The 19614-nt window shown below is 41.7% G+C and overlaps 1 protein-coding gene across 1 annotated transcript in view; it reads right to left on the bottom strand.

Annotated features, from left to right (window-relative positions):
- LOC104922815 (GDNF family receptor alpha-2) overlaps nt 1-19132 on the bottom strand; it is a 43098-nt gene extending 23966 nt beyond the window's left edge. Inside the window, exons 1-3 of the mRNA XM_019276005.2 lie at nt 18439-19132; nt 16784-17140; nt 6406-6492 (exon numbers count right to left, since the gene is read on the bottom strand). Of these exons, the coding sequence (XP_019131550.1) occupies nt 6406-6492; nt 16784-17140; nt 18439-18490 (496 nt within the window). The 5' untranslated portion in view covers nt 18491-19132. The remainder of the gene's footprint in view (nt 1-6405; nt 6493-16783; nt 17141-18438) is intronic.
- Between the last annotated feature and the right edge of the window lie 482 nt (nt 19133-19614).

Here is a 19614-nt window from a genome sequence, read left to right as displayed (position 1 = left end):
ATAAAGAGAAAGAAGTGAGGAGTAGATAGGTGTGAGATAGGAGACACCTATAGGGAGACAGACGGAGAGAAACAGAAAATTACCTAAGACCTGTGTTCCAGTGAGAATAAGATAGAGGGATAATAAAGAGAAAGGTGGAGATGGGGGAGATGAACAGAGCCCATATGAATGAGAAGAAGTGGATAAAACGTTCACGTACACTGCATTTGGGTTTTGATGCTTTCTTCCCCCCCCTCCACAAAGAGTAAGGGATCTTCCTTCCTCAGTAATTGCTCACCGTCAGCCTAATTTAAATTCTGCATTTCATATATCATCCCAAAGTCAAGGGACACTGCGCTGCAGAGGGGAGTTCAGCCCAGGTTAGCAGGAGGCTCTTGGCTCCGGGTATGTTCTCAGTAATTAGGAAAGGTGCCAAAGTTTGGATTTAATACAGCCCTGGGTGAGTGTGCGAGAGCTTGTTAGGGAAGTCTTTAGTCCGGACCCTGAGGAGTATGTCAAGCATTTCCGTGTCAAAGGGCTCATCAGTCATTAGCTCTGTACTCTGTGTTGCAGCGGGGTTCCCAGAGGGGAAGAAGAGGGTGCTCTGGATCTCCGACATCATCTCTCTAAGCCTTACTGAGCAAGTTAGACGCAAAGACGTCATCAGAGGAAGACCAGCGGAGTTCATAAAATCTTCTGTTCTCGGGGATAAACTGAATTTTTTATCTCTAAGCAGGAAATTATTGCTGCAAAATGTACCAGCGCGAAGATGAGAGAGAGTGAGGTGATAAGCAGACTAAATAGTTGTACGTGAGAATGAATGTGTGTGTGTGTGTGTGTGGAGGTGGGAAAAGGGTGTCCAAAGGAATTATAAAACACTGCAAACGCACCTCTAAATGCTTCAGCTGTTTACGAGCGCTTGCCTTCAAGTAGTGCTTCCTCTAGCGAGATTCAAAGCTTGAGCGCCCTCAGTGGCCCCCTCAGTCTTAATATGCATACTGTTTAGCTCCTTCAACCATCGCTGGCAGTAATGCATAATGTATTGAAATAATCTAACAAGATGTGTGCGTCAGGTGAACCCACATAATACTGTATCAGTAATCTACTTCATTGTTCATTACCAGCATGCAAGTGGTGAATAAGTCAATTATAAGCAACAAACATCTTCAGTGGATTATTCACTGCTGTTTAATTCATCCTTGTTAGAAAAACGCTGACTAATACAAAGGGTCTCTGACAAATGACAAGTTCGAACAACAACTCTCATTAGTGACCCGCAGAGGGAGACAAGCTAAGGCTGGACTCAGGGTAAACTGATTAGAAAAATTCACACAGAATAATGAAGCATATAAACAAAGTCATGTAAATACACACAGGCACAGGCACATAGAATACACATAACAAATCTTGCTCGAACAAGCACACACTCATGCCACAAATAAGCAACAAAAAAATAAAGATCTTAGTGTTTGCCTATGTATTAGTAATTGTTATGAAGACAATGTGAAAATGTCAAACATTTCCACAGCATGCTGAGCACGGTTGTTGCACTGGTCCTTTTTCTCCCAGCTGTGGCAACAGCTTTCTTGATTTAATTGGATGGTGGGCACACTGAGCTGAGAGGTGAGAGGCTTAGTGCTCCGAGTTAGGAGGTCTAACTAAGGGATGTTAAACTTAATTCCTGGAGGGACCCCTGAATGCAGGATTTTACACTGCCCTCTGCTCTTAATAAGTTCATTAACTCAGCGCTGGGTCAAGAAAACAGAATACATTTCACATGGAGCATATTAATAATTACAGTCAGTGATATCTTTGCTGAGTTCTCTATGTAATATGCCATTTGTTTGGGCTTTGATTAAGGTCCTGGTGCATTGTGGGGGGGAGGATTTTCTACCACATCCCTCATACAGGATGTCTTATTGATTTGAGTAGATGGCTATTGACTTGTACAGCAACGGAAAGAAAACAGTGGTATGCACTGTAACTCCAGCTCCATGAATATAGCCGTCGCTCTAGTGGGGCTTTGCATAGAAGCAAAAATGTGAAACATTTTCTTTTATCAACTCTCAGATATAAAGATTTACTGCTTTTTTTCTTTTCCATAATAAAAAACTAAGATTTTCAGGGGTTTTGATTACATTTTTTTTAAAGGTTTCTGCATGCACCACACAAACTAACAGGACCACACAAGGCACCAAAGGTGATTCATTTTCTGAACTAACTAAACTTGCTGCAGCGATGAGACGTCTGTTACTGGCAGGTGTGGGACTGTAAACAAGACAAATGTACACTCCTGTAGCATCTCCATGCTTCATCTTTTTGTTTGATTTTGTTAGATTCCCTCTGGTGTTTGGTCCAATTTAATTAGAAAAGGGAAAATATGCATTAATATTACTTATTGCGTTCAATTCTTACAGCAACTAAAGAGGTTTTGGGTAGAGAACCGATTATCAGTAGATTTCCTCTGGGAGAGACTCGCTCAGCACTCCCTATTATTTTAGAATGAAGATTTTTCCAGTGACAAAGAGTTACAAGTGTGTGTCTTTATTTTCACAAGGATAAATGTATCCTAAACTTCCCACAATGTCAAGTGAAGACATATAAGTAGCAGAGTTTTGGTTTGGGATGGACAGCTAACTTTTTAGGAGTTCATTCTTGATACTTTGGTGTTTTTGTGAAAATGTTGGAGCCGGCTAAAATAAATCTCAGTGCCTCTCTCCTTTGACCCGATTGCTGCTGTAACTGTAAAGAAAAAAATCCAATACGTAATATAGGATTGGCTGATTCAATCATGATGCACTGGACTGGACCTGTTGTGAGCTTAAATACAATGAAAAAAAATACTACCTACATAAGTTAATAAAATGGTTGTAAAAGTCAACTCCGGGCAGCAGTAAAGTAAAAAATAAAACAATATTGTGCTGAGCTGTTCATGTTAGAAACACTATAAATACTGTTACTGCACTTCTCATGTCTTGGGACTTGCACTGTGATTTTGTGTTGCTGAACAGATAGCACCTGTGATGAGCATTTTACATGCAACCTTGTAAATGTGTGAGGCATACTACTGCCACTGTATCTCAGGCATTGATAATAAGGGCAGAAGTAGTCTGATCTCTTCCTCTCTCGCTCAATCACTTGCTTAGTCAACCTCTGCAACAGCTAAAAGACATAATTTGTGCTATCAAGGAATCTGAATTTCTGCTTTATTTAAGATTTCCTGTCATGCTGTCTGCAGTGATCCATGTCTCACAAAGTTTGTGTCTGATGCATGACACAGAACTGACACTAAAACATTGTGTTTTCAGGATATTGCTGAAATCAGAATGTGATTAATGCTGCTTTGAGTTTTCGTGAGGGTGAAAAAGCACAAAGCTCTGCCTATGTCAAGAAAACTACAGGTTCACAGTGCATAACCGTCAATATATTTCAGATGCAGGCTTGGCTGTCACTAGCTGTGGGTGCTATACTGTGCGCACTGAAGTGGTCATGAGCAATCCCAAAGGAGAAAACCAGCAAGCATTCCCACTTGCTGATAAGCAGCTGTCACATCCAATTCCAATCAGCTGTCAGTATTGTGCTATTCACATATTTGCTACCCTATATAACCTCTGCTCTCCATCCATCATCACCACCATCAGATAGCATACCCTCTGCCCTGACACTGACTGCATGACATAGCGACGTGTGAGGTGTCGTAGGCCACAGGAGTGAACACGGGCTGGAAATAACCAGCCTGCTTGAGCAGAATATAGAAAGGTGTGCAGGTGTGCATGGTCACACCTCGTGACAATGGGTCAAAACATGGCAGGATCTATCTCGAAGCCTAACTGTGCAAGGCGTCTGGCGCTGTGTCAACTGGGCTGTCTATTTAAGGTGGTAAAATGGAACGGAAATCTTCCCTCTGGAAAACAATATTTCTTGTACCTGAGAATCAGGGTAACATGACAGTAAGCATTTTTCATGCAACCGTCAACTTACTTCCAATAGCTTCTCAAAGTTAGCACATTGTCAGAGTCCATAGCAGTCACACTGGGGATATGCTACATTGGTGACACTGAAGGCAGTCCACCTTGTCACAACTCAAACTAAGGTAGTTAGTTTATCACCCTCACCCTTTAGTGATGACAGGTGTGGAAAACCAGAGGTGGAGGAAGAAGGCTTGATAGATCGCGCTGTGCCTCACAGCGAAGAAATCAGTGGAAAAAAGGCCCATTGATGCCGACGGGGACACTCATGAAACACTGCTGACGTAGGTGCACAGTTCTAGCCAAGGGTTACGTTTGCTCATTGTCTTTTTGTCTGCGTGTGTACGGAGCATGCAAATTTTCATTTTGAAGATATGCAAAAAAAAAAAAGAGTGGACTACACAGTCCCATAAGGAGAAGCTAGTGTGAAATAGTTTTGTAGGTATCACTTGGGGCAATGCAGAGTCTCTATATGGTCTGTTTAATTTTAACTTCGGAGTGTGAGTGCATACGGAAGTATAGGATTCTTTTTCATTTCTATCACAACTTCCGTCCCTTATCTTCCTCCCAGACAAAAACTTTTAAAATAGCAGAGATTATTTTTCAATTTCCTACCTTTCCTCTTGGAGAGTATACACTCCCCTGTCCTCATCAGCCGACCAGATATCATATATTCCCTGGGTCTCTGTGCAGTTTAACATTTATAGACATGAATACTTTTGTGTGGTTTAGTAACCGAAATGAGAAGTATTTCCATAAAACAAATGTGTAATTACTTATCTGTTTGCCTGTGGTTTTCTCTCAGCGCCACAATCAATTACTCTGTCCTCAGAAATGATAAATAATGAAGAAAGCTTGCGGCTAAACATATTTCAGAGAGCAAATCCAATATTTCACCTTGGAGAGAATGGAAGAAATAGCTGAAGCAAAATGGATACAGTAATGAGTCCCCTGTTATATCCTAATATGGCTAGGTACACTATACCGCGCTCCTTGTTTTACCAGGGCACGTGTACTCTGGTGCACTGGTGGGCTAAAGACAAGCGTCTGTCTTCTTTAATTATGATCTTGCTGGACTCTTAGTTATCAGGGCAACTACTAAACATACGTCAATAAAATGTTGGAGACGTTGATCAAGGATGATCTGCCCTGGATGCTATCCATGAATATTCCTTCCTACGCACAGATCATTCTTTTTTACATTTATTGCTTCACATGCTTGCATTATTGTATATATACTGTTTATATACTGTATAAAAAATGCAATATTTAAGGGGGGGTCACCTTTACTTGACGCTACAGTAACGGGATGAGTTGAAATGGCTGTAACTCAGGCATGAGGGTTAGTCATGAGTCAGAATGACTTAAAGTTGTATACTTGTACAAAGCCTTGAGAAAAATCATCATAGATCAACATAATTAACAACGACTATATATTTTACTTTTGTGTATTTTTGCGTGCATCCGAAATACAGATGCAACATTTTCTGTCATTAAAATAAATTTTGAGCATTCTGCAGCCTTGGTGGGAAAAAAAAAATGCTTTCTAGATGAAAATGCACTTAAATCAGGGAAGGCAGTTTGTCATCGTTTCTCAAAAACTCCAAAGTAACTAAAGCCGGCACTTTTTCACATTCATTGGTGCTCTCTCCTTTTAATATATCAAACAAACGCTTTTCAAAAAAACAAAAAAAAACAAAACAAAACAAGTGATACACTGCTGATTTTAAGCTAAGGGGATTATGCAGAAAAGCGTGTCTTTCTTGTACCTCCCAGTTATAAAACAAAACAAGATACATCAGCCAAAAGAAAAGGAAAATGTGCTGTCTTCCATGTTTGTAGATTGCTTTTGGCAAAAAAGACACACGGAAAAAAAACACACTGAAAAGAACATCCTCCGGAAATTTCTGTCAGAACTGGATGAAAGAAAACGATTAAATTTTCAAGTGACTGTAGCCCGTAGCTCCTGCAATGGACAGGCGTCTGTGTCCAATCACACCTATTGTACAACGGCACTGCATTAACCATTGTAGCTGTGTCTTATAATAAGATTTTTATTGATTATTGATACCGTGACGGTAATAACTGGAATTAAATAGTCAGCTATAGCTCCCCTGCTGAGTGCTGGGCTGTTTAATTAGTAAACCAGTAAGGAAATCAAACTAACACCAAATCAATAGCTGGGAAAGGTGTGAGTTAGTGCACTGAGAGTATATAGTTTACCTCACAAGCCCACAGCAACTGTCTGCCACGAGATAAAATGATAAGTACCCAATTTATTCAAAAGGCCAAGGACAGTTCAGCAGTGAGGAAAGATCGACACAGGCTCTTTAAACGTCTGCACTAGCTATTTATCCCGAGGAGAGAAAAAAAAAACTCATTTCACTCCCTCAAGAACAAATATTTCCACTCTTGTGATAAACCACCAAGTGCTCAGTTCAGATCAAACCTGTGATACCTGAAGAGATGGAGGCCAAGCGGAACGCGTCAGGGTGCCGGTTTGGTGCTACAGGTTCATACGGAGATGAGTCATCCATGTCTCCACCTGAAACAACAGTGAGGAGGATGACAAAAGATTTATTAACACTCATGTGGATGACCTGCTACGCACTCTACCATCCCTGCAAAGCAAAGAATTAGAGCGTTTCCAAAGAACAAAAACAGAAACAGGCCTTACGCTATCAATAATCATTAAAACAAATACATAGGAATTCATTTTAGCTCCAATAACCTGCAGGACACAAAAAAACAGAGGGAAAATTCAGTTCATGATTTCTTTTTGGAAGCAAAGTTAAGCTTTTTATCCTTCATTGGATGTACCATGTTTTGGATTAAAATGTAATATTATAGTGTAATGATGTCATTTCCCAGTATTGCACTGGCTAACCAACAACTGAGGAATCCCATTATGAGCCAGTTTTTTTTTTTTTTTCCGTATGGAAAACACAGGGTGTTGATAATAGTCAAATCATTTCCTTTTTGGAGAAAGTATTTGTCCCTGCTGTGGTTAGATTTTAAGGGGAGCAGCTGAAGGACTAAAGTACAAGCAGTGCATCCTCCCTGTTAACAAAAAAAAATTAAAAATCAAATTAGCACTCAACTGACTGAGTCTGCCCCATGTGCCTGCTTCTCTGTAGGCCCTAATCCCGCGTTTAAAATTCATAGCCATTCCGTGTGATTGAGACAAACCCTCCAATGTGTAATAGCTTTGCATTCTGATCCCAACAGAAACACAGTGAGGGTGTTGTGAAGGAAGGTTTAGACTCCCGCTGCTACAAATGAGAAAATCCGAAACCTGTTGGTTCAACACCGTGCTACCTAGACAACCAATCAGGAGATCCAATCAATAGATATAGTACATTTTGTTTATCACAATCCTCCTCGGATGCTTTCCGAAGAAGATGACGCAAGCTGATAAAATGATGTCTGATAATAGCTAAGGTTATTGTGGATGTGTATTTATGAGTGCCCGTGTTCACTAGTCAACAGTGCGGTGTTATTCATGTCTCCTGTGAACCTATTTAATCATAAAAATGAGAGGCACAAATGACGTGATAACATCGGCCATGTGTTGACACTTTGCTGAAAGTAGAAAACGAATCAAAAGCACAGGGAGATATGTACATGCACACACAAAAAAAAGGAATGACTGCACTTAGAATATTGAGTGAAAGGGGAATTACTAAAGGGAATTTTCTATCATAATTTGTCCACAGAAAACCAACCTCAGACTCGCGTACATCTGCAGATTCATTGCTTTAGGTCTAGTTCTAGTTCCACATCTCTCCTCTCCATCAATATTTACAATCATAACAAGATGGAGCAGCTCAGCTGGCCATTCTCTGAGCACATATAGCTATTGACATTTGACACAGTTGAGGATTGTACGTGTTTGAGAAAGGGGGAAAAAGAGCAGAGGAGAGTCAGACCCGAGACACAAAGGAAAAGAAAAGGAAAGACGGACAAAGAGAGAAAATTGAAGAAGGCGAGAGGAGTAACACAAAGAGAGAAAATTACCTAAATCTTCCAAGTTTTGTGTGTACTGTATGCGCCTTTCTTCTTTGTCTTTTTTGTTTGCGTATCGGGTGAGGCACATGAATTTGAAAGTATATTTCTGTTTATTTTTCTTCCCCGTTTGCATCACCCACATCTCCTTTCATGTTCTTTACATTTCGATCAAAAGAAAAAAAAGGGAGAAGCGTCCGGACTCGAGATCTCTCGATATGTCTAATTACAACAATTACCTTCTAAAGCTATAGTGCTTTAAAGGCTCTCAGGAGTTCACAACTACCACTTACTCAGCAAACAACAACCTTAACCTCAACCTTCTGTGTCTTTTTTCAGGGGTGGACACGGTAACGGTGTATTTGAAAAAACAGGCACATATACCACCGGAAAGTGTGACGATTCTTCCCCGCACACCAAGAACACATTGTGCTATACAAAGCAACATGGAATTAAGGACGCCCTATCTTTTGCCAAAAGCAAAACATCTTGTTCTCTGGTCATTTGCCATTTTATTCAGGCAGCTTCTTACAATGTGGAGAAGCTTCACTGCACAATCAGCCCGGCAATCAAACAGTGTTAAGGCACATTAAATTTCATAAGTAGAACTGTACAGTGTGTGCTGTGGTGAGCCTATGAAACAATAATGTCCAGCCACATCAGCGGCTGTATTTAATGAATTTCAAAAGCTTATTTAAATGGACGTTACAAGCCGTGCTGAATTATAAAACTGCAAAACACACTGTAATCACACACACACCCTTAGGATGTGTAAAACGCCACAGAAGGAGGCCCTGTTGTACTTAAAAAAAAAACCTGCTCCTTGACAGTCACCCTGGACCCAATTATGCATTCATAATAGAAAATTCTTCCCAGCTGTTTAGTGATAAGATGTTTTTAGCCACAGGGCAACAACTTATCGTTGTAATTAAGCCTCCGTTTGACTTCATTTGTTCTGACAGTATGGAGCAGGACCGGCACAGCTCAGACAGACAATCGGGCCTTTCCCTAGTTCCAGCATGAGAAGAATGCTGCTTTAAAGTGGATTCACACTCTTCTCCGTTACCATGAGGGGTTTTTATGAAGCTGTTAGGCTCCATCACTCATCCTTTTCATATGCATTATCAATGAAGCTCGACTCCTGAGGTGATGGAAACTGTCCTATGGATTTTAGTGACATTCTTTGCAAACCGTTTATGGCTGGAAGCAAAGTCAATTTTAATAACTGTCATTCACCTTGTTTTGTTTTTTAAAAGGTGCCCTGCACTGATTGTGTTCTCGTTTAATATTGATTTTATATTGTCCATATTTTTGCTGCAGGCAATGTTTGAAAATGACCAAATACCCCTGTTACATAGTTCCTCTTATTCAAATTATAATAATATATTGCAACACTACTTCTGTTTTTATATTAATCACATATAAAGAAAGCTTAGCACAGTCTGAGCAGCCTGCAGCACAGCCGGAGGTCCGCAGCAGAGGCCCGAACTCAGCTGGTAACAAAAGGTGGCCGAGCCTTTGCTGTCAGAGCTCCCGAAGTTTGCAAATGAGCTGTCTGTGGAGATAAGGCGAGCCAGGACAATTCCCTCTTTAAATCACTTCTCAAGGCACACTTGTATTCTATAGAAATGTATCAGAGGGAAACACAGAATATGGGAGTTCACATTTTTATTACATTAGTTTAAATGCATTTATCTGTCCACTCAACTTTCTCCCATAATGTGCTTCGTTTCAACAAGGAGAAGATAAAGTGAAACGATACCACAAATGCATCCTTCTTCAAATTGTGCTTAACGGAACACAAGTTGAGGCATAAATTCAGTTAACGGCTCGGCTTTTGAAGTGATATTGACATTTTAAACTCAATTTCAAAACCATACAAATAGAATATTGGATTAGCTCGGAATAATATTTCAACTCACAATTCCAATCCAGCGTGGCGTGGTGGGCAAACACACATGAGAAAATGAGTGCAAAAAAAACATTTCCAGCCTTCCCTTTGGCTATGAGACTGTAATGTTAATATGAATAGTTATACACTCGCTTAACTAAATCAGCATTTGGTGTCAGGTACTAAATGTTGAATATGGTGTAAATCCTGCAAAACTTAAATAAAAACGGCTATCATCTTTATGGCATAGCAGCATATTGGGGAGAACATTAAAAACAGGCCGCGGCAGCACAGCCCAATATATCAGCCTCTCCTCACCATTTTATGTTTTATATCAATATGAATAAATAGAAAACGCTCATAATTTTACATGCTGCAAACAGCTTAAATAGCCAATATTAGGCAAGTTAAATATTTACTGTAAACATGATTAGCGCTGCCACACTGGTAACTGAGGGATGACATCCTAAGTGATTAATCTAACTGCATAGCGGACTCCTAGTTTGGGCTTTGAATCCCACCATATGGAAGAGAGAAAACTTGGCTGACTTATTTCAACAAACAGCTACTTCAATTAATGATGCAGAGAGAGAGAGAGAGTGACAGAGAGAAGGCGAGAGAAGTACGCATGCTGCGATGACAGCCGCCGGGGTCTGATAGTTGACTTCTGTGATGCACATTCATTCAGCACCACTGTGAACCTTTCTGCCAGGAGTGAGTCTTAATGCCCACATCATGACAGTATTCACCGAGCAGAATGGCCCGTCACTCACTCTGCCGCCTGATAGAGAGCCAGAGAACTCACTCTGCTATAAAAGGCTAATCTAAAACCCGCTACCTGGTCCCCATTTCAGCCAAACTGTCACACTCTATACCGGCCTCGCAGTGAATGGGAGCCATCTCGGGGCAGTTCACCTTACAGTATAGAAAATCATTAGACAGATTTATGAGGACAAACAGCTCCTGTTTTGCCATCATATTCCACTGATCCTTTTCACATTTTTGGGATGAAAGATGAAAGGGGAAGGAGGGAGGAGGAGGCATTAAAAAGGCGGAGGAGGGGAAAAGCTCTGAAAGAACCTTATTGATCACATTCAGATGCTATCGACAGGTCTCTTCCTCCGATGATGAAGTAGCCACCTAGCGAGTGCCGACCGGGTCTCCAGCACAGGGAGGGAGAAAACGGAGAGGACGTATTCAGCATGCAGGAGCCTGCTTCCCCTTTCCCCTGACATGCGGGGCAGGCAGGAAAAATGTTCTGCTTATGACAGTGGATGGCTAAGGTAATGGCCGGTGACTGCTACCATTGCTCATAGTAATGATGGTTTCACCCAGGAATACTGTGTACCTTTGTAACCCCCTCCCCTCCTTCGCGGTTTCCCCTCATGACTCCGTCTTTCTTCCTCCCGCTCTTTCATTCCTTGGTTCTCTCTGCCTCTCTCTTAAATTTTCTTCCCCCCTCATCATCTATCTACCGGCCTGTCCTCACCTCCTGTCCTCTCTCCAGCTCTCTCCATTCCTCTTCCTCCCTGCCTCAGTCTATCATGATGTGCGCAGCATTCTTACTCCGTCTGTTTCATTTAACTTACCCGCAGAATTAGGGGGCCGACTTGTGTTATTAGCATGATGTAGTGACATATTCAGAAGGTGACCTTTGCGATGCTGACATTCATGAAAATGGAAAAAATAAAATAAATCGCTCCACAAAAAAATGTCTGGTATGCTCATCGTTTCATGTAAAGATGTAGCCTTGTCTGACGATAAGCTTGTTGGAGCAGACTTGGTGTAGAGTACTGGTGGAGCTCTCCTTTCTCTCTCTACAGTGAAAGTTGGCTGAGCTAATTAAACTGCTCTGAAAGGTCCTCACAAAAGATCTTCGATTCTTACTTTGAGACCCGGTCTATGGTTTCACAGCTAAGGCTATGAAATAATGTATGTTGGAGGCGTGAAAAGTTATCGTTTAAATGACCAATTCTCCTGCAAACCCCTACAAGGCTATATATCCACATGAGGCCCTGGGCATAATTGAAAGAGAACCACAGCCGCCTATACAATATTCCTGCGTAGCAGCCAATGTTTCTTTCTTAGTAATTACTTCTTTTATAGATTTAAACTGCTAGACCTCATTGCCTCGTACGAACACAGGCCCATTCAGAACAGAAACCATCAAGGACGACTGCATTGACACATTGAATTCAGTTGCCATTTTTCGTTAGAAAACACAATTAACAGCTCATCATTAGCACCATTACTGATGGCTGAAAGACCGGCATTATAACACCCTTTAGCCTTTCAGGGCAGAACAGTGGCCTGAGGGCTGGCAATAACAGATAAAGATAATCTGACCCCACATCATAGCCGCTGGCCCTCGTTATTCAGATTCCCATCGGTAAATAGCACTTTCTCAAATTTAAAATGCTGCAGAAACTTCGCTGCCAACACCTGCTGAAATGTGTCAAAATGTTTTCTGCTGATATTTCAAGAAGACGCATCAAGCAACACTTGATGACGGTACTGAGTCACGTTGTTGTCATACCGAGGCACTCTGTAAAGTGTTTTCTCAGCAGCAATGTATCGTTTCATCACACACATTGTCAACTTTAAAACACCTTTCAAAGATTCAGACCTCTCTCTGGACTTGTGTAACTGGAGAGACTCGTGTAGCTCTTAAGTGTCTGGACCTTGTTTGCTATAACCAATGTAATTTGCAGTTACATCTCATGCCCGAGGGCCTTCCCACAAGGACATTTTATGGGGAGTCTGGTATGACATGGCAAAAAGATTGAATGATTAACTTTTCAGTCTCAGGGTAGATTCTTCTTTGTTTTCGAAAGGTACGAGAGGTGCAGACTGCTCAGGTTAACGCAATGTTGTGCGTGTGTTTAAAGATATTTTTTTTTAGCTTTTTTTGATAGAGACAGCTGAAGAGTGACATGAATGTGGGGAGAAAGAGATGGGGAATGACTTGCGGGAAAGAGCCACAGGTCGGATTCGAATCATGGGCCAGGACTCAGCCTTTGTACATGGGGCAGATGTTCTACCAACTGAGCTAAGCGACACCCTGTACCTCATCATTTTTACTATCATTTGATGTCCTTCCATGGAAATCAGACTATGCCATGAATTACCTCAGGTATAAACAAAAATCAAGGTACAATTAAGATACTACTTGAAAATTATGACAAGTGACTGAAGGGATTATCTGTCACAGCACTGTTTCATCACAAACACAGAAGCAAAATGATCTATCCATATATCCATCCTTTTTCTCCCGGGACCAGCTTGCGGTGGCAGCGGGTTAAGCAGGTTTGGCCACACATGTCTAGTAACATTTTCCAACTCCTTCTGGGGGGATCCCAGGCCAGATGGGATTATGTAATTCCTCCAGCAAGATCTAGGTTGGACCCAGGATTTCCTACCGGCTGGATGTGCCCCAGAAAAATGAAGGTGTCCAGGAGGGCATCCTAATTTAATGGCCGATCCACCTCAACTGGCCTCAGGACTCTCATCCCGGCTGTTTCAAACTTGGCTGCTAACTGCCCCAGTCTAGTTCATGTTCTCAAAGCAGACGCTATTCTCACTCCCGCTTGTGGTTTGAGATCTTGTCTATGAATATTAGGAACAAGATCAGACAAGACAAGAGGCAACCTTGAGTCCAACACCCACTGAAAACATATTTGATTTTGAGCCCAGAAAAATGGACACAGCTCTCACTTTTGTTATACAAAGACCAGATGGCTCGTATCAAGCTCCCTCCCTCAGTAACGGGGCTAAAGGGTAAATAGCTAGTCCACTGTTCCACGGCAAGGGAGGATTCTGCACTGTTCCTCCTGATCCTGCAGTTCGATGTTTGGAGCCTCATTTTCAGCACCTTGGAATAAACTTTCCCAGGGAGGCTGAGCAATGTGGTACTCCGATAATTGGACATCATCCAATCCCCCTCTTTGAAAATGAAGCGACCACCCCTGTCTGCCACTCCACAGGTACTGTCCCCAATCACCATTCGGCACTGAAGAGGTGTGTCAGCCAAGACTTCTCAGAGTAAATCTCATCTCAAAACAAAAAAAATCTGCTAATGCAACCACTTTGCAGCTGAATGACAGAAACCTCAGTGGAAGGAAAAAGAGACAAAGCAGCCAACCAAGGAATCTGAAGAAGCAGATCTTTCCATGATTTTTTTTTTTTCAATGACTGGTATCCTTTATCTCTGAAAGGACAGTCCTTGAACTGATTCACATGGTGAGTATTTCTATGTCTTGTGGTCTATGGATGACAAAATGCTTTTAATCTATGAAAGAAAGATCTTCAAGATAAAGTATGTGGTCTAGTGCACATTTCAAGTACAATCGTCTTTTATTCCACTACAAAGCCCCCAGGCTTGTGCTGATCATGATCCTTCATGAAAAAAGTGCGGTCCAAGTTAAAGAAGTGCACATGACCCGACATAAATGCGTTTTTCTTTTAATTCAACATAAATATTTCTCTGCATTCTTCTTCTTCATGCACATGTTCGAAAGAGATGTTTCTTTCTTATTTTGATGAAAGCGAACACTGGTCTGTAATACGTGGATATGGTATGAAGTCAATTAACTCTAAAGTTAAAGTATATTTTTCCTGTTGGTGTGTCTGTCCACTTAGGGCTACCACTTATTCATGTTCACGTGTTTTATTGAACTGTTTATTTATTTATTTCTGCATTTGAAATAAGGAATAATAGGACATGCACTAAATGAGTGTGATAACCCTGCCCGAGGCGGTGGGATATACTGTTGAGACAGGGCTGGCCTAAAAGCAGGGTTCTGTCTTTCTCAATCCCAGGACATCCGTGGTCGACATCAGCTTTCTCTTCACAGACACAGTGGTTTAGCCCTCAAGCTCACAGGCCAACTTCCTGCCCCCGGTCAACACACTGGAGAGACACTGGAGTCTTATTTCTATGTGGCTTACTACACTCTGTAATGGCCCCAGGCTGCAGAAATGTGCTAAATATGTTTATCTTTAAGTCATCATGCATTTCTTTTCATACGGCATATAGTTCATCACATTAGCAGAATATTGCCCTGTCCTTTTTTTGTTATCCATGTACCTTTCGCCTTCTTTAGCTCTACTCTTCTTTTAATCCTCGCCTTTCTAATCTTTCTCTCTCGTATACTCCTGCACTCTTCATCTCTCCACCTTGACAAGAGTGAAATAAAACTTTCAAAGCTCCGTTATCTAACCCAACTGCTACACCGAAACCTCTTTGTTTCGTCCACAGCTGATTTTTACAGTGGAAGAAGTGGTTTAGCACCATTTTGAGGGGGTCTACTGGGATTCAGTGTTTGTTTCCAGAGATGGATGTTGTACATAGATTGTTTCCAGTTAACAAAAGCCTGCTTGACTGCACAATGGATCGTGATTAGATTAAAGCTGCACTGTAAGAGCTTTTCGTTTGTGTTAAAGCAGGTTTTATCTCTGAGGGCGACAGGGCCAAAAACGGGACACTGCTGAGAGGCATTTATTCGGAAAGAAACACAAGCTCTGTGTAGGGCATACCGCAGACACAGGAGGTCTCAATCCTTGACAGCTAGACAACTTGCATGATGCATTCAAAGACAAAACACTTTGAATGATGCAGCTCTTTAACTGGGGAGAATAGAAAGAAAATGAGAAGGAGAGCAGTAAGATCATTACAAGGGAGAAAGACTCAGAAAAGAAGAGAAAGACAGGAAGTGAGACAGAAGGCCTGGGGAGCATCCATGCCATTACATTTCCCTTGAACTCATGTCAGGGACCCTCTGCTGCCATCAGTCTGATGAAGTGTAGCTGGTGCTATGAGCAGTCAGCCTGGCGAATCACTTCACGGATCACAACACAAAAGCCCAGAATGCTCAAAGCTCATAGACTCTGCAATGTTTCCACCATTACCCCACGTGTCAAAACAGCTGAGTACGCTATGTCCTCCATGTTTGCAAGGCGTGACACTTGACATCAGTCACAGAGACTTTGTACGAGCATGAAAAAATGTCACTCTTGGGTAAAGGCCCCCCTTTGGCCTAATCCCCAGGTCACGGGATCTCTAGCAGCTCTGATTTGTCGTAATGTGAAACGCTGTAGTGCTTTTGACCCTTAAGGATGGACCAAGAGTGATGTCAGTCAGATATGAAATAGGCTGCTTTATGCTCTCTAAATGTCTCTCAGTGTAAAAATCAGGTTTCAACGTTACAACATGAGTACTATTTTATGTCCGGCATAAGTGGACACATAAAGACCACTGAGCTATACGATTGCAACCTAATTACATGGTGATATGGAACACTTTAGGCGAAAACCAATAACCCTACCATAACAGGTCTAAGTAATGTAATCCCATTATAGGTCCATTACTTTACGAGAGGGTGAGGAAAGTAGGAAAGCATATATTTTTCATCAGAGGCTTCTGGATGACTATAAGAGGGCATCAGGGAATAGGGCATCAACAAAGGGTGTGGTGCATCCTTTTTGTCTTTGATCGGAAAGTACACTGGTACTTGAGATTGGAAGATTCACTTAACATAAATATTATAATGCCTAAGAATGAGTCATACACATTAATATCAATAGAGGTGTGTTGTACATCCACACACTCAAACCATTTACTGCAGCAATACATCTTTGAATTGTTGTACATGACCATGAGGCTCACATAAAGCTCTGCTGTACGTGTTCAAACAACAAAACTATCGAACGGTGAGGTGAATTCACGGACACAGAGGGAATTATTTCCAGAGAGGAAATAATGACACTGAAGAGAAAAATGTGAAAGTGCTAATTTCTTATGAATACATTTGTAGTCTCACAAAGAAACTGCATGACCTAAAGAGGTCTTATAATATTACAGGGTCTGAAACTGCAACACAGTTAAACACGATGTGATGTGAATTTTGTGAGACGTTGAATCATAAAACCATCTGCCTCTTACCTTCAGTGAGCCCCATGTGGATGGTCCAGTAGTTCTGCAGACACTGCAGCTCCTTCTTCATGCCCCTTTTGCAGCGGCAGTCATACAGAGGACTAACCAGCAGCACTTCCAACGCAGCCTGGCACTCCCTGTTGTTGTCCAGCATGGCTTCCTTCTCCTTGCCCACAAGGCACTGGCGCATCACCCGGTACCGAGAGCTGCAGTAAGGGTTCTGGTTGCACATGTCACTCGCCTGGATGCAGTCTACCCATTCTGGCTGAGCTCCGGGGCCAGACCCAGTGTCTGGAGATCCTGGAGAACCGTTGGCCAATGACACGGACAAAGCTGAGGAACCATCCCAGGAACTCGCTGCCTCAGCTAGATGTGGACGAAAAGACAAAGGTTGAGGTGAGAAGATGAGAGATTGTGAGAAATGTTGTGAGAGAGAGACTGTGTGTGTGGAAGTGTAAGCACATATCACGATTTCACTTTTGTTTTGCTGATGCAACAAGTTGGATGTGGAACCTATACATCTTCGATAGGAATGATGTGCCCACATGCCAAGGCCAAGGCATACATTAGCAAGATAATTGCATTCTTCATGGTCCACATGAATCTCATCCAGGCTACATGGGGCCTTGTTATGTTTTATTACTTCATGAACAGTGACATGTAATTACCCATAGTCAAGATGGTACATCAAAAACGTCCAAAAACAACTGCAGCCTTCAGTTTTCTATTAAATCTAATCAAGGGAGGACTTGGGTATTGACGAATTATCTCATATCAAACAGGCACTTGTTTAAAAGATGTGAAGTAGATTCAATTCACAGCTGGGTAACAGGGAAATGAGATTAAAATAGGTAAACAGAGATCCACAGAGACTCAGGTGTTGCAGTTTGACAGGAGTCAAGATTCAAAACGCACCTTCACGCTCTCAAACACACACACATGCACACACACACACACACACACACTAAAGTACAGACAGTTCTGGTGAAATGACAAGAGAGACCCCTTGTGGTGATCTTGGGCATTGAGCTCAGAAAAGAGGAGGGGGATACTGCATCAGAATGAGAGAGCAACGGGTGAGGAAAGAGTAACATGAAGTTAACTGTGAAAATATTTGATCTGTCTTTTTATTTGATCTGAAGCAGCAGCATGTGTGGACACTTATAACGATGATTGTGTTGATGATGATGATGATGATGATGATGATGATGGTGATGATTTTCTCATATTCAGCCAAGCTCAAGTAACTGAAAACACCTCAGAGGTTTTCCATTTGCTGACTAAAAGCTGTTACAGTAATGAACTTTGTATTTCTGTAGAAGCAGAGGTTGTTTAATGGATCCAATGGAAGTGATTCACCCGCGTACATCAAGTTCGATCTGCAACTATGGGTGACAATTACACATAATCTAATAAAAGCATGCAATCTGAGCGCCCATCAGTATTTTCCTATACTATAATAATGATAAAAGATAATAAATTCATATAAAAAGGCGCAATAACCTTGTGCGCTTGAACAACTCCTGCATGAGGAAAGTGGGCACATATCACAAGACGCTCCCTGACAGTGATTACTGATGTCAGATTGTATATATATGCATATGACCAACAAAAATCACAGTTTGCACAAAGATATTCATTTTTTCAATGTTTTATTTTCTCACCTAAGACCAGAAGAAAGATGCAAACGCACATCCACACAGTGACAGACTTCATGTTGGACTCAGCGGCAACAGAGGTGAGTTAGGGTCCAAAAAAGACTAATATTTCCACCTTGTGAAAGGTTAATATCCCTCTCCGGATCCTTGACCCAGACGTAGGCTAACTGTAAAAAAAAATCAATATCCTCATTAAAGACGCACCTCCGAAAAAAAAGAGATCCTCGACTCCCAATTATAATCCACGATTTTTAAAAAAAATGGAATATTAGACTAACCACGACGCAGAGAAAATCCTCTGATATTAGGGGAGGAAAAAATGAAAAAATGAAATGCCAATCAATCAATCAGTCAATCCATGAAAGCAGTTTCTCAGGGTCCGTCTGCGCTGCGTTCATACCGACAAACTACTGAGACTTGATCTCTCCGCATTATAAGGGCTCAGACTACCCGCTCCAATTGCCCCTTGGAGACAATTTGTCCCTAAAACATCCCTTAAACTGGCGTAAAATGATCTGTCAGCTATGCCAATATCTCTAACGAGGCAGAGGAAGTCATTTGAAAGTGCTACAAAACGCTGACTGGATTTCTTTTCTTTTTTTTTTTCTTTCCTCCACCACAGTCTCCCCTCAAAAAGAAAAAGCTGTGCGCTCCTGTGGAGGGAGTGAACGCTTCTCGCACTGAATGCATGTGTGTCGAGGCATCACAGCACTTTATAAAGAGGAGTTTTTATGGGCCAGCAGAGGGCGCTGCTGGCAGGGGTGGAGGAGGATGAGGGGAGGGAGGAGGCTTGCTCACATTTGGGCCCAATAATAAATGTTACCCGATAGAAAAAAAAAAATCACCACGATAATTCCTGTAATTTTCCTGCAGGGAGCTGGAGGGAGAAGATGCACCTGTGGTCCTCAGCAGTGAAATTATAGTGACCTCACTTGGCCTGTGAGGTATTTTTTTTTTTTCTATCTCCTGGGGTGTTGCTATATGATTTTTCTTTGAAAGCTTCTACATTCTGTGAAACCATTTCCGTGAGTCATGTATAATATCCTCCTTATCATCTCTTTCATGAGGGGTCTTCACTGTCTCAGGACACAGCTGTAGGAGTGATGAGGCCATGATTGCAGCACACCAAGGGAGGAATTAGGAAGTAATGATAAGTCCACTGGCTCCTTGCACTCATAGCAA

This window comes from Larimichthys crocea, chromosome III, assembly GCF_000972845.2.
Source record: "Larimichthys crocea isolate SSNF chromosome III, L_crocea_2.0, whole genome shotgun sequence".
NCBI classification, from domain to species: domain Eukaryota; kingdom Metazoa; phylum Chordata; class Actinopteri; family Sciaenidae; genus Larimichthys; species Larimichthys crocea.
Note: the sequence above shows the minus strand (reverse complement) of the source record. Positions and strands in the feature narration are given on the sequence as shown.